Source organism: Ambystoma mexicanum, chromosome 4q (genome assembly GCF_040938575.1).
Source record: "Ambystoma mexicanum isolate Mex_15411 chromosome 4q, UKY_AmexF1_1, whole genome shotgun sequence".
Lineage (NCBI taxonomy): Eukaryota > Metazoa > Chordata > Amphibia > Caudata > Ambystomatidae > Ambystoma > Ambystoma mexicanum.
In genome coordinates, this window is record NC_090928.1 from 121,953,601 (window position 1) to 121,970,188 (window position 16,588).

At 42.6% G+C, this 16,588-nt stretch overlaps 1 protein-coding gene across 7 annotated transcripts in view; it reads right to left on the bottom strand.

Moving 5' to 3' along the window:
- LOC138467533 (zinc finger protein 583-like) overlaps window positions 1-16,588 on the bottom strand; it is a 667,149-nt gene that overhangs the window by 210,343 nt on the left and 440,218 nt on the right. For all 7 annotated transcript variants that reach the window (XM_069607643.1, XM_069607642.1, XM_069607638.1 and 4 more), the window contains exon 6: window positions 12,534-12,629. In XM_069607643.1, coding sequence (XP_069463744.1) covers window positions 12,534-12,629 — 96 coding nt within the window. The remainder of the gene's footprint in view (window positions 1-12,533; window positions 12,630-16,588) is intronic.

The following is a 16,588-nucleotide window of genomic DNA, read 5'->3' on the forward strand; positions in this document are numbered from 1 at the left end:
TGAAGACTAGATTTATCTCTGCACCGATCTTAAAACATCCTCGCCCAGAACTCCCCTACATCGTTGAAACTGATGCTTCGAGCCTTGCCATGGGGGCAGTTCTATCACAAAAGGACCCAGTAACCAATCAGTTGCATCCCGTGGCATTTTGGTCCCGCAAATTCTCGCCTACTGAAATCAATTACACTATTACTGATAAGGAACTTCTAGCTATCAAGTCCGCCTTTAAGGCTTGGCAGCATTATCTTCTGGGGGCCCGACACACCGTTACTGTGATTACAGATCACCGAAACCTGCAATATTTGAAAACCGCAAAAGCTCAATCCTCTAGGCAACTCCGTTGGGCACTATTCTTTGCCGAGTTTGACTTCATAATTACCTATCGACCTGGTACAAAAAACGGTAAAGCTGATGCCCTTTCTCGGATGGGAGTGGAAGAACATTTGATCAATCCTAAACCTGTACCTATCATTCCCGAACAAAGAATTCTAGGTGTAATCGCCACACAATCCATAGAGGAAGTTAAGGATAAAGCCAGGCTACTGGTAACTCCAGCAGACATACAGAATTGGCATCTGCAGGGAAAGGACTTTACGGTGAAGGACAACCTATTATATTTCCAAGAACGGTTATACCTGCCCAGCACAGATTTACAGAAAAAGGTAATCTCTTGTTATCACGAATCTTTAATGGAAGGACATCCCGGTATGACCAAGACCTCGGAAAAGATCAAGCGCTACTTCTGGTGGCCGTCTTGGAAAAAAGATATCAGAGACTTTATAATGTCCTGTGGAGTATGCGCCCAAAACAAGAGTCAAAAGGAAAAACCAGCCGGCCTCTTACGCCCTATTGACATCCCGCCTCGCCCTTGGCATACGCTTTCTATGGACTTCATCACCGATCTACCTCCATGCTCCGGATACAATACGATCCTAGTAATCGTGGACCTATTCTCCAAGATGGCGCATTTCATTCCACTCAAAGGCTTACCAACAGCAGCAGCTCTGGCCCGAGAATTTCTCGAAAACATCGTCCGACTGCACGGTTTTCCTTCAGTTCTAATTTCGGATCGAGGTAGTCAATTTATTTCTCATTTTTGGCGAAGTTGCTGTCGGTCGGCTCAAATTGATGTGAGACTTTCGACCAGCCACCACCCTCAAACCGACGGACAAACCGAGAGGACCAATCAAACTCTGGAACAGTATTTGCGCTGCATGCTACAACAAACTGAAAAAACTTGCAAAGATATCCTTTGGATAGCCGAATATGCCTACAATAACTCTGTCCACTCGGGAACTGGGAAGACCCCGTTTTTTCTTTTATACGGTAGTCACCCTCGAACCTCGGAGTTGGATCCACTCCAAGATCTTGGAACACCAGCAGTAGACCACCTGCATTCTACAATCACCCAAGCCTTTAAGGAAGCCGTTTCTCACCTTCAAAGGGCTAAAGAACAATACAAGAAAGGAGCAGACCAACATCGGAAGGAAGCCCCCCAATATCAAGTAGGAGATCAAGTCTGGTTATCCACCAAATATCTACCTCTAAAAGGACCACGCACATTCAACCCAAGATACCTTGGTCCCTATTCCATCACTACCATAGTAAATCCAGTAGCGGTCAAGTTGGACTTGCCACCTCACATGAAGATACATCCGGTCTTCCACGTCTCTCTATTAAAACCCGTGCAACCTCAAACCCGACTAACTACATCTCCAAAACCTATTCTAGTTGATGGAGAACTCGAGTTTGAAGTCAAAAGCATCCTGGATTCCAAGATCTCCAAATCTAAACTATTTTACCTGATTGACTGGAAATGCTACGGTCCCCAAGAAAGATCCTGGGAACCTGCAGAATATGTCCACGCGCCTCGTCTAATCAAAAGATTTCATCGAACATTTCCTAACAAGCCCAAACCCCCGGAGAAGCCCGGTTTGGGAGGGGCCTTGAGGGGGGGTGCTGTCATGATCTCTGCTTCCAAAAGATCAGGACTTGCCCGACTCCCTTGGAAGCAGACCCATAACCCCGGTTCCGAGTGCCAGCCAGTCCCAATTGGGACCTTTTGGACCCTGTCCTGGCGCCAGTGGCACCAGGCTCATAAAGATGCCCAGTCCCAGCGCTGGAAGCGCCGGGCTCATAATGCTTGGGTGGACTTACCTGCAGCAGACCATGCTGCTTACTTACCTGCCAGTTGAACCCCTGATCCTCTTCTGTTTGGGACTACTTTTCCTGTTGGGTGGGGCAGGAGCCATTCCCTAGGTTCAGAACACTGGAACTCTTCTGGAAAGCAGGAACTCTTTTATTACCTAGGCGTGGCTGTGGAAGGAGACACCTAAGCACTACAGGAGGCTATTTAAACCACACCCGATGGATGAATCTTGCTTTGTGTTATTCTGCATTCTCTGCAGCAGAACGCTCATCGTGTCTTCTGCTTCTGATCCTGGGCCTAAGGGAACAAAGGCTTACCATCCTGGAATCCAGTCTTCAGCAGCACCTGTAAAGACAAAGAAAGAACAGATTAGCACTACGGTCTTCAGTGGCAGCGCATCTCTTACCTGGTCCATCGGCTGTCACCAACGCCTCGCGCTGCATTCCGGCATCTGAAAGACAAAGGCTTACCTACTCTTCGCATGCTCCGGAGGTCTTCGCACTGCATTCCGGCATCTGAAAGACAAAAGCTTACCAGCTCTTCGCACGCTCCGGAGGCCTTCGGCGCTGCATCCCGCATCTGAAAGACAAAAGAAGGTGCGTTTAAAGACATTGGGCAACTTTATTACTCACGTGCCATTACTCCTTCCCACGCCGAATCCAGTGGGTATTCCAGCACCCTTCAGCTTCTCTAAAGCTCCGAACTTGTACCTGCAAGATAAAAGGGACAGTTAGTGCGCATCGTGAAGCAGGCTACAAGCGCTTACTTACGTGCTTCCAGGCGCTTCTATTCCTCACGCGGGTTCGATCCTCAACTCTCATCAGCCAGCCATCCGCCATCGCCGGAACGCTGCAAAACAAGAGATATCATTACAAAAGACTTTTAAGACATTTGAAGTGCCCAGAACTTACCGTTCGTGCAGTTAACGACGGACAGCAGTCCTCTGAGGTCAAGAGGCCTGCACCCTTATCCAGTGAAGAAACTGGTTACGGCACCCTGCCCCGAGGCAGATGGAGAGCTCGGCGTTCACTTACCTAAGGTGAGGGCGTTAACCTTTGGGGTTCTACAGGAGAAGAGAAAGGGAAGAGGAGAGAGGCACCCAATAACCCCAGTTCATTAATCCCATATTTTCTATCTGCAGACATCTTACTCTTCGAGTCAGACATACAGTGCACAGAGGTCCAGCCCAAAGAGCCAACCGTGTGTTACACATCACCTTTGAAGATACGGCATTCACCCAGTCAAGACCGGCGCCTCTGCGGGAATCAGGTGAGCGTTACATCTAAGGACTCCCCTCAAGGTAATATTTCCTTGCATGCACTGAATAAAATTAGGTCTGCACAAATTGTGCATGCTCCTATCAGGACCAACCTTTCCCCTACTATCATGCCTATGTTAAAGATGTCACTGATCAATCCTAGACCAGCCATCAAAAATGCTACAGGTGCTGATGACTCTATCCAGTTTAATGACCCAGACTTTTTCTTTATAACAGAATCATGGTTTACAGATTCTCCTGTGTCATTCTTTTCCTCGCTGGTGCCTGATAACTATTCGATGAAATGGCTTAATATAGAACATTATAAGGGACGGGTGGGGTGTGGCATTCTTTATAAAAAAAAAAAAAAGCCTGCATTTGCGTTCCTTGCAATGGGATGAGGTTTCCCAGGTATTGGCCTGTACCCATCAGATCACTCCCAATGACTCCTGTCAACTGATTCTTTATTATAGACCCCCAGGCAGGGGCAGGTCCTTTCTTGAAGCCATGGATTCTTATTTAGAAGCACTTCGTCACCCAAAGCTTTTAATCTTGGGAGACCTTAATATCTGGGATGAAGATTCTACTAATGTTGACTGAACACACCTAGAAGATATTATGGGTACCCACAGCCTTGACATTCTTTATAGACTGGCAACCCATATAAAAGGACAGTCTTTGGACCCTATTCTTGCCAGAGGTCTCATACTTCATAATCGAAAGAATGAACCAGTCAGCTGGACGGATAATTAAAAGGTAAATTTCACTATGGTTATCGCTGCTAGCTCTAGCATGAATCCGACTTCCACACAGCCAGAATTTCATCGACAAAAGAAATCTCTTGACCTTATAACAAACACCAAGCTGTTATATAATCTACCGCTGACAAAAAAAGACCCTGCCTGCACAGATTATTATACAAAACTGATGCATCAGCTAACATTGAACTCCAATACCATTGCCCCCCCTAAAAGAAGTGAAATTGTACACAGAAAAAGAATAATCAATGGTATAGTGAAAAACTAAAACTCCTAAAGGGTCAGTATCGAAAAAAGAAAATAAATCTGCCTTAGGTCACGGACAGAAGACCACGCCAGAACAAAACGGACCTTAAAGAAAAAAATCCTATTGGCAAAGTCCCAATGTCTTCAAAAACAAATTGATCAAGCAGACAATCGGCCTAAAGCTCTATTTTCAGTTATACGAAACCTTTCCAAACGCAGGTGTATAAATGTTAGCCTACCAGCTTCCCAAACCATGGTAACTGATTTTAACTTTTATTTTCTGAAACAAATGGACAAGATCAGATTAAACATTGAGGCTCAAACCGCATCTTTGCAGGCTGGCCCTTTCGGTAACTATGAGACTAATCATGGGAAACCTACATCAGAATTACATTTTTCTCACCGGTCACCGAAGAGACTGCTGAGAAACTGATTAACAGTTTTGTGCCAACCAATCATTCCTATGACCCTATTCTGGCCTGCCTAGACAAAAAACACGTGAAGGTGCTCAGGAAGCCTTTACAAGAAATTGTTAATGCCTCCTTGGTCCAGGGAAGTGTTCCTTCAGCCCTGAAGAAATGCTACCTCACCCCACTGCAGAAGAAACCATCCTTGGATCAACTTTTTTTTAATCAAACTATTGTCCTATTGCTGGCCTTCTACGGTCCTCAAAAATACTGGAAAAAGCTATTACTTCCAGCTTCAGATCTTCTTGGGAGATAACATCTTGGACATGTATCAATCTGGCTTTAGACCAGGTCATGGTACAGAGACGGCCCTAGTGACAGTCTGGGACGACCTTCTCGAAGCTGCGGACAAGGGAGAATTTAGCATGCTTGTCATGCTTGACTTGTCCACAGCATTCGACACAGTTGATTTTAACATACTTAAATCCAGACTTGCGTCACTGGCTTACGTATCGAAGAAAGCACTCAAATGGTTTGAATCTTTAACTGACCGTCGACAACAGGTTAAGGTCAGCTCTTTTGTGTCCGAGTAATTACCAGTCACTTGTGGAGTGCTGCAGGCCTCATCCCTGTTGCCTTTGCTGTTTAATGTTTATGTTCGCTCTCTGCTCAATATTTATGACCAGTTCAAATTACAGTATCACTCGTATGCAGATAATACTCAGATCTATGTACGCCTAAGTCACCCAGCAGAGGCTGTGGAACAGTTGGTGAAGTGTACTGAAATGATTCAACGCTGGATGTTGGAAAACAAATTCCAGCTGAATCTTTCTAAGACAGAGAAAAATGATTCTTGGCCAAAAAAACAAAGTTGTCTAAAGTTATAGCAGGAACCCCCTGTCCAGCCATGTTTGGGTTGCCTACTAGATACACCCAGTCTGTACAAAACCTGTGGTGTGTATGGGAGGCGGGCCTGGGCTGTCCTCTACATGTGAATCAAATTATAAAGTCCATGCATTTTCAGCGTAGACTCCTAAAACCTCTACTACCTCTCATCTCCGGAAAAGATCGCCACACTGTGATAGATTCCTCAAACTCAAAGCTAGATTATTGCAATGCTCTTCTAGCTGGCATTCCAAAATACCAAGTATGGGCAGGTGGCTCAGAATTCTGCCGTACGCATGATCTTTTCGCTACCCCGGAAGGCCTCTATCTCAGATATTTTCGCAGAGGCTTACACTGGCTGCCGGTGCAACGGCGGATATAATTTAAGATTTTGTGGCTGGTGTTTAAATGTGTTCATGGATTGGTGCCCTTGTATCTGAGATCTAAGATCTTGCGCTACTGCTCGACTCGCACTTTTCAATCCAACGGACAGGGACTACTGATAATCCCTACTTCTCGAACTTCTACGTGGGGAGATAGACGGTTTTCTGTCTTTGGTCCTCGTGTTTGGAATTCTCTCCCGCAATCCTTGCGAGAGACCAAATCCTTATCCAGTTTTCGAAAATTGCTGAAAACCCATTTATTTGAATAGTAGCTCCTCGGTTCTCTTTTCAGTAGTTACTCTTCGCAAACTGCTATATCAAAAGAATCCCCTTTCCATCTGCGCCTAGATGCAGCTTTGCTATGTTCCTACGGGATATGCGCTACACAAATGCTCAATAACAATAACAAAGCGCCTCAGTAGATCATCCAAAAGCTTGGGGACACCTCCAACCCCCTAGGTCGTAGCACTAGATTATCCAAAATTAGGTAGGGGGATTCTTAACGGTGCTTACTGAAATACCATCCTTCAGGACTCCATCATCTATCCTCCTATTCATGAAGGTTCTTAATATTTAGTAAGCAACATTGTATCAGTGAATGCATGCCATTTTCAATATGATCAATGTGAATATGTATTTTATTTGAGAACAATGACAGTCTCTTGACTTTATAGTTCCATCAGGACTTTATTTGGGAGATTATCTCCCTACATGCATTATTCCTAATAAGAACTTGAAGCATTTCAAGATGTCGGATTTATTTGTATAAGCTAGGTGTGGAAAAGAACGGAGATGAAAGGGAAAGAGAAAATAGTGGGGTTGAAGAAGGGAATAACAGGTGGATGCACAGTAAAATAAAAGAATGTGCAGAGGCAAGGAACAGAAAACAGTAGGAGGCTAGGGAAGAAGAGGAAAGGCAGAGGAGGTTAAAGGAGTGAACACAATGGAGGAGGGAGACTAACTAAAGAATTGCAGAGAAGGTGATAGTAAGAAATAGGTGGGGTAGGCAAGAAAGAGAAAGGTGTGGGAGAGGGAGAATAAAGAGATCAGAGAAAGTGGAATGAATGTGGTAGGTATTGAGGGGGAGGAATGAGCTGCGTGGAGGAGCAGCGAGGGAGTCAGAAAGTGGGAAATAGAATGTGCAGAAGAAGCAGGAGAAAGGAGGGAAAGAGTCTAGGAGGAATTAAACCTTGCGAGGAAAGTAAGGCAGAAGGAATAAAGTGAGGGCAATCCCCACCTAACCACATCAATTGCAGTTGGTGTGGAATACAGCCATCCAGCTTATCGTTGTGCTACGTCACATTTCATCACAGTTTACAGATGGACAATCCACTGGTTACTTATCCAGTGTTGTTCAAGAGTTTAGGGCTAGTCTTTAAAAGTATTCATGGACTTGTTCAATATCTAGAAAATAAAAATGTTTCTTTTAAATACAAATAAACTCCTCAATCTCAACATGGCCTACTTGAATATCTCCAAGTCCAGGTGAATGACTTTCTGGGAGAAAGGTAATGCAAAGAGGCTGGTCATCCTTTTCAGATTTCTTCTCTCAAGGAGGCATATTTGTCAAACAGTGACATCCTTGAAAAGGACAAGGACAAGTTGCACTATAGTGTTTAAAAAACAATTACCATAGACAATAAAATATGTTTTACTGAATATTCCCCAATAAAAGACATGTAGTGAAAATAATATTTTCCTTCAAAAACAAATGTTAGCGTGAAAAAAGCTTCCAACAAGCTGAGAGGGTGTATTTCTTGGTCTATCCTCACCTGGTTGCCATTGCAGTCTATGATAGGATCTAGGAAGTATTAAGCCATAAGGAAAAAGTATTTTCTATCTTTTCTACAAGACAAAAACTGCCCATCGTAGCCTTTCTATCCATGTTCCAATCTGGTTGTAATTTTTAAAGACACCCATGCAGAGAATCTTCCTGCATTTGCTTTGAATAGGGGAAAACTAGAGGTCACAACTGTCTAGATAGGATTTGTTTAATTGCATAATGCGCTATGAGCTAGGAAATGATTTCAATTTATTTTTACAATGAGTTTTCTCTCTATACTAAAACATGTTCTGAGGGTTCTCTCCAGGGCAAAGATATTCAATGTTCACAAACACCAACGAGATCGCATCATGGAGAACAAAGGGTGATTACGGGCTAATGCACTTAGGTAGTAACACAGGAAGCTCCCATTGAATGGTGGAGCTATGTGATACAGACACTGAGAAGAGGTTAGGGGATGGGTGCCTAGAGACTCTGGGGCGAAGGACTACCATCTTCTAGGTCATGGAGACTCTGGTTGTAGTACACGGGCAATCACCTCTGGCCTCTACCTGATCCACAACCTTGTAAATGGAGTGAGTAACTTAGATTTCTGGTTAGGTGATAGCCCAGCATGTGGCACCCCACAGAAGGAGAGGTCCCTGGAGTTCGAGGACCGTTCCATGAGGAAGCAGAGAAAAACAAATCCAATGCTTTATGCATGGTTGAGGAATTGAACCAAATGCGCACATATACACACCGGAGATGGTAAATGGTACAAGAGGGGAAATATCTGTGGTGAAGTGAACCTTGCACTGCCATTTTGGAATCGGGCGCCGCCTTGACAAGGCCACCTGACTCCAAGTGGTGGGCCCTCTTTTATGGCTTCAGCCCATGCAGACATGGGCCCCCTGACAGGCTTTCAGAAAATGAAAGTCAAAATCTGTCTCAAATTGTTTGCTGATGATACCACGGCCATCACGTGTTATTTATGGCAGGTATTAGCGCAGGTCTTCTGCGACAAGTTTAATGGGGCCTGTTGTTGCAGGTGTGATTGGGGCCAGGGGAGGAGGCAGTCAAAACAGGCCCGAATAAAGGAGGCAGGTCAATGAAGGCAGGTGTGATGAGAAGGGTAGGTCTGTCATAGGAGGTTGGATTGGAAAAAGTCTGAGACTTAAACCACAGGAGTAATCTGATGAGGGGATATTTCCTGCCACAAGCGGGAGCGGGATTAGGTTGGGCTCTCTAGCTGCAGGTGGGATTGGGAAATGCCGTCCGCAGAAGGTAATCTTGAAAGGGAAAGGATTTGTCCCAGCAGATAAGAGGGAGACTTGCAGCAGGTCATGTGTGAAATTGACTGGGTGGGTTTTGACCGGTCTCCTATCCGATGGATCAGATTGAAAGATGTAGGTAAAACAATGGGTAAATACCCTCTTTTTTGTTGTCGGGGGGCCTGACTCGTGAGGGAGTAATCTATTGAAACACAAAGCACGGAGGATAGCATATACATTAAAACTGAAACTTCCTTCAGATATCCCCCATGGTGGAAACACAAAAGGTTTCAAGGACTTATATAAGTTTATTGGAAAGAAGTACAACAAATTAAGTCACTCCTACTAACCTCACCACATTGATGCATTTTCAACCTTACTGTGTTTAAATAAGTTGAATACATCAGAACCACTGTTAAAACTTGATTCATGAGTTTTTAAATTTGGTGTTTTTGCTATACTATGAATACATTCTTGTTTTACCAGATTCTGACTATTACCTGTCGTACAATGACAGAATAATTAATACGTCTGTTAAACTGTTGTTCACTACCTGTACCTAATAGAGTCAAAGGGTGGGGTAGCCTGTACTCACTTGCATTGTGTTTCTGATTGAAAGATGACACATCAGCAAGAGGCGTCAACTCTCTTCCACAAACTCTCCAGCAAGCATTTCTGCTTTTACCTTCACATTCTTCATCCACCAGGGCTCCATTTTATCCCCATGTCCATTTAGCGGATATCATCGATTATTGAATGCTTCTCAAAATCTTTCCAAGTAGATGCAGATTATTCTTGGGTACACAGTTGTAGCTGGATCCAGATAACAGCAATGAGCATGTAACTGAGGTCCTCCAGAGAATCCTTTATTAAAACACAGCTGGTAATCTCTGCTTTAATGCTTCTAAAAAAAGATTATCTTCTTTGCTATCCCAACCCTGTAACACCAACTTTCAAATGGTCAACCCTCATGGGTAGAGCACCAACCCTTTCGGACAAGTTAAAAAATCGAGATATAATTTGTAAACTCTCATTACAAACACAAGCATTCCAGCTCCACAGAATAGAACTCCCTCCCACCCCCCTTGGAAATTACACCAACAACCAAGGTGACCAGTGCCCTTGTTCTCGCTCACCTAGACTACTGTAACAGTGTTCACATAGGACTAAGCGAAATCTAAACCACCTACAATGTATCCAGAAAAAAATAGCAAGACTTATATTGGGACCAAAGCCCTGTGACCATAACTCACAAGGCCTGAAAAACCTCAAATGGCTCCCCCCTGCAATAGGAATAACACACAAAAGCAAATGTATAATTTTCCAAACCATGCATAATATGACTATTGAATAGGTGAACTGTTGCATAACCAGATATGTACATATAAAACAGCAAAGAACATCACAGGTTAACAACCTAACTACAGCCATGTTCAAAGGAATGAAAAAACCGGAGGGAGATCCTTTGCAGTATCAGGTCCAAAATTCTGGACAAACATCCCCATAACCCGGAAAACAGAATGTACTCTCAAGAGGTTCAAAGGTAATGTGAAATCTTTCTCCATGAACAGAAGATCTAACTCTGATATCCCTGTGTACATTTACCAAAAAACCTTCCCTCGCCCAATGACCCCTATAATTTACTCTACCACACTTATACCTTATAGTAAGCACTTCAATACCATGACCAGATTTAGCAATTACCGGTTAACTTCAAATTGTTCTGTCTTGGCACTGTGAAAGTTTATACAACTAGTTCGTACATCCGCATCGTTTTAATAGCTTTATCCCAAAAAAATGTGTTTGTTTTAAGATAAAATAACCTGCAAGCACCAAAAAAGCACCCACCAGAATATGTAAACCAACTGTCAGCTCAGATCTCTACTACAGACTGGAACCAAGCAGACTACTGGGATGTTTAACTTCATGCCAGGCTTCCTATTCCTTGTATACCTTGTATATATGTCACACCTATGAATAGTACTCAATGTCCTGTTTTTTTCTTTCCCAGGCACTTTGAAGTGCACCACGACGAGTTGGCGTATTATAAAAAATAACAAATACATAAACACCAGGGCCATGATCATTATTCTGCTAAACGTTGCTCCTTCAGCTTCAAAGTGAAACTCCATCCTGGCTCCGGACTCCTTAACATCCGTGCAGGTAACACTACCGGCCAAATTACCTTTTTTCATTGGCTTGCATCACCAGGTATCAACACTGCTCCATGGCAGAATCTGAAATTGCCATGTTCTGGACACCGTCTGTCGAGTCTTGGCTCCATTGCGTATTAACGAGGATACACACATTTCAGACTAGATCCCGTGTGTGGGTGACTCTACCTTCCTGAAGGCGGACATTTTTGGCATAAGCAAAGGTCATGCGTTGTTACATCAACCCAATGCAGCTACCAATGATGGCCATTATGGACAGGAAACCTAAGCATATTCTTACGGCCATAAAAAATATGAATTAATACCGAGGATGCCAAAAATGAAAACAACAAACGTGCTGCTGCTCAGACGTGGAATACACATCAATGTACTAAGCTACATGGAAACAAAACAAGCTCTAAAGGAAACACTACTAAATGGCTGCCACTATAACAGAGCTTTCATCAGCATGCACTCTTTATGCATCAGGGAGGAGCTGAGTGACACGATGGACACTCTAATATCCATCTTCAAGAGCGCCAGGACAGAGCAAAGGTTTTATCAAGCCAGACCTAAAATGATACCCTATATGCAGGTACAGCAACAGTGACAGCAACCCTTAAATTAAATTAGAACCATAAAACTTAATGATAAAAGTAAACCTACTTCCCATTTGCCATTTCCTATAAGGGAGATATTATCTAAAGCTAGAGTGTAATCTCTTTATATCTACATTGGTCATCTACTGCCAAATCCCCAGCTGAATAAGATACAGAAGCTACCCTCATAGTATATGGTTATGCTTTATAATGGTTAGATAATGCCTTCATAGGAGGAAGTGGATTGTAAACCTGGAAAGCTTATTTGAATAGGTGGGCATTTTGAGATTATTCCATAAACAATCCTTAGCCCATTTTACAATGAAAACAGCAGTTGTAATACAATCGGGCGGCAGACTAGATTTAGGAAATCATGCAGAATAGTCATAGCTTTATTCTCAAAGCAATCTCCAAAGGCCATCTGCCCAACATATGAGATTGCATCTATCAGGAAACTATTATAAATGAGGTTTCAACTTCTTAAGGAAATGTGCTTTATGCAGGTAATCAATATACAGTCAAAACACAATATCATAATTACATTATGCAATAATATAATAAAAATAACAGACCAAGATAAAAGAAAGGTATAGGTTTCTGCAGTAGGTGGACCGATCAGATACACTCCTTTATCCTTAAGGTCCTGCTTTTGAGTCGCTCACCTGTGGTTTGTTCTTCATGCTCTGGCTCTTGCTGGAAATTCATTTCATCATCAGGTTTATTGCTTAGTGAGCACACAAATGTGATAACTGGTTCAGCTGTTAAGAGGCAAATAACATGAACAATCACGTGAGATGTCACTGATCAATAGACATTTTCCAAAAACAAATTAGAAAACATCTGTGATATCACACATTGAAGCTAAATGACACAAAACCATTTGCCATAGACATTATCCTTAAAGTAACCTACTCAACATAGACTTCATGTGCGTCCGCTGTTAAGGTTAGCATTTCGTACATAAGGACTTAAAAAAAGAGACATGTCTGACCAACCTTATGAATTCTAGGCAGTATAATTCATGAAATAACAGCAGCACAAACCGTGGTTCTCTGGCATATACATCTCTTCAACCTAAACACTTAATGGACCATTTCAGTTCCATATACAGCTAAATATTAAGACAAAACATATTAATAGCCAGGTTCAAGCAAGCACAACAAATGGAATGATGGAGTTTGCACAAGGAGTAGCTAGGTCAGGTTTCTTTGAAATCATCCTGCTTTATCCTCTACAACATACATTATGCGAACATGTCACCACTCTTAGGCATCGAGGCCGGCATCCTCACATGAGGTTAGAACAAGGGAGGCCATATTACAAAAATGAAGTGCAATTTCTCATTGAGCCTAGAATTCAGCTGCTTCACAGCACAAAACAAAAAAACTAAACACGCTGTGGGATTTTATGCTGCAACTCAGCATTGCCATGCTTCTGCAGTACAGCCAATTCACCTGCACAGCTTATTATAAGCCAATGTACAATACTTCGCTGTCCCTCTACTTTACTAAGCAGCACCAATTAATGTCATACCTAACTCAATGCCTACCACAGTAGGAACCCCCAAAGAACCACCAATGGCCCATGACACAGTGGCCATTTAAAAATAATTGCTGCTTTGTCAAAGTCAAAATATGCTTTTTTTAAACATTTGTCATCAAAGCACAAGAAAAACAAACATCACACTTCACCATAAATTAGCAACAATGATCAAAATTGGACTTTAAAATACAAATTCTTAAAATTGTTTTAAAAATCCAGGAATTGTATCATCGAGAATATAAATAACACTTTATTTCCCTACAGCGCATGATCAAACCCAACATCTTAGACATGACCGAGCTATACTTCATGGGTAAATATTCACACAGCATATTTTAGGAGCTTTATTCTTCTTGAACAGGCAGATTAGGGTATGCAGTCCATAGATGATGATGACTTCCATTGATATAAGACCACCAACAGAAAGTGTATTTCTACCCTCAGCCAGGGTTTCAGATCATCTATTTCAGAGTATACCGGGCATAGAAAAGAACATGTTGGGTGTTTTCAATGCCTTGGTTGCATATTTGACAGGTTTGAGCACTTAGGGTTCCGTTTTTTCTGTATTTCTGATACTGGTAGGATACCCAATCTTAATTTTGTTAGAAGGCTTCTGGTAAAGTGGCTATGTGCATAATCAAGGTACTGTTCATAGCAAGTACAGTTCTTTCTGGACAAGTAGCTTAGAAACGGGTTGCTGTTGGGACAATCGACTAGTAGCTTCTCCTGTTGCCAATCAAGAAGTTTGACAATCAAGATGTTTCTGCTTCACCATGGGTATATAGAGCTTTTATTTATGCTCTCAAGGTTGCTCCACATCAATATCTCGCGAACTTCAGAGAGGCTCGTCTTCACATGTTTAAACCATAGAATATTTATTAAGAAGATCCATTAGTGCATCTCTGAAGACTGATAGTTGCGGGTCAGAGTGCAGCTTTAGCCAATATAAATTGTTGTTTTAGGTTTACTAAAACTATGTATATTGTGCAGGCCTCACCACGAGGTCAACAGAGTGCTTTATAAACAAACATGGCAAAGAACAGTTACACTCCAATCGTGAGGAATCAGCTGTGGTTCTCTCAAACATTTCTAGCTCCACAACTTGCTGTGTCCACTTGGGGCACCGCAAGAGACAACTCCATCTAAGTTTGTTGGCAGGCATTCAGTCATGATTCCAGATGCACTTCAGCTGTGCTAATGAACGTCTACAAAAGCCTGATAACCACTTGTGCCCTTTGCCTCCCAATGTCATTCAACATCAGCATTTCATCGGATTGCTAAAATCCAATGGAAGATTTTGCCTGCTAGTGCTTTATCTTTTTTACCCATCCCTGCTGCTACCTTCCATAAGCTTGTCTCTTTGTACTCAAGTTCATGCTCATTGACCTCAGAGCTTCTCTCCACCAGTTGGCTGTCCAAGGTTGGTAAGCAAGTAATCTGTGGGAAGCATAATCAACCAAGGGGTGAGAGAAGTCTGGGGAAGTTTGGTTAGTTATTACTTCTTCTCCTCAGCCCCACAGGTGCTCCACTGTACAGTTGGCCCAGGTGTCCTTGCTGCATATCTGAGGGAAGACACTGACTCATGTCTAGATGGTCCTGGCCCACTTGTCTTTAGAGCCAGCTCACCATCAGCTTCCATGCTGCATCAGTGAGACAAAGCATGACAGATTGCAATACCAACCCTTTTACCCAGATTAAGGTTTATTTCTGCTGCGTTACAACAGCCCAGCTGAACCCAAGGCATGAATTTGCAGCAGCCTTGTATCAAAATTGCTGCCATGCTCGACTCGGTCAAAGCCTTGGAACAAAAGGTAAATACAAAGTATGGAGAAGGGGGAGCTCACAAAGACAGTTATTGGCCCTTCTACATGTCAGGCCCAAACACCATAAACTGAGATGCTGTCTACACTTTACTAACACCACCCACTTCTAGAAGGAGCAGAATAAACATGAACTCTACGAGACTTCGCATTTCCGCAATTTTCTAATGAAACCCTCTTAGCTCAAAGTCACAGTCATGGTTTCACACTTGGGAGAGGACACTCTGGCCTCGGCCTTCCGATTTCTGAGCTCTTTTTTTTTTTTTTTTTTTTTTTTATTTGATTTATATTTCAGGCCGAGACCTGTAATTTTATCAAAAAGATCTACGCATTTAACTCTTCAGGATTCTCCGGAGAGCTGGCTTTCAACAGATCGAAGTACATCTTTTTATAAACAATAGATACGTTTCCAATGTCCTTGTTCCGATACTCCTTAGGTTTGTATTAATGAGGCGTCTTCGATGAGAAGAATTTCCTTTATCTGTTTGAATGCCAACTCGATTAGGTTTGTCATGGCCATTGTCCACCGCGTAGCTTCACCTGAGATCAATCTGTTCCATATGTTATCCTCTTCGAACATCCAAGGATTTGTAATCAACGGAGATAGATAAGTGATTCTGTTCTGTTTGGTGTATGGACAGTTTAAAACCAGGTGCCTAATCGTTTCCACGGTGTCCACATTTTTACATAACCTGCATGCTTGGTTTTCCACCAAACCTCGGATGGCAAGTATTTGCTTTGTGTGAAGTGTATTTAGTCTCGCTTTCATAAACAAGTGTCTTTTTTTCTCTTCTGGAAATTTGCTGACGTATTTTATAGGTACCTTTAATTTATTGCATGTAGGTGGAAGATGCTGTAGCAATTTGTTGTCTGCTGCTATTTCTATTGTTTTAATCCAGTCCATTTCCTGCATTTTCCGCTTGATTTTGTCTGGATTTTCTTTTAAATCTGTTTCCGTGCACATTATTTGCGACAGTCTTTCTTTTCTAGTTTCGGCCCAATTTCTAAATATCGTGCAATTCCCGTTTATCATTTCTTCTTTAACTACAGCGTAGATCGGGAGGGAGTCTGCCAGAATGATTTTTCTAAATAACCTCATTGCGCTAACGTCGACTATCGAAGCCAAAGACGTTAGCCCAAGTTCCCTTCTAATGGCCGCAATTGCCGTTGATTTGGGCAATCCCAAAACAGATCTCCAGACCATACCTTCTATCTTATTCCAAATGTTCTCCGGAATACAGAGAGAGGCTTCCATACCGCTTGTTAGCGAGGGCACTACTTTCATTTTATAGAAGTTGATTGCCGGAGTTAAGGTGAATTTGCCAAATTTCTTGTCTATTGTTCTCATTTGCGCC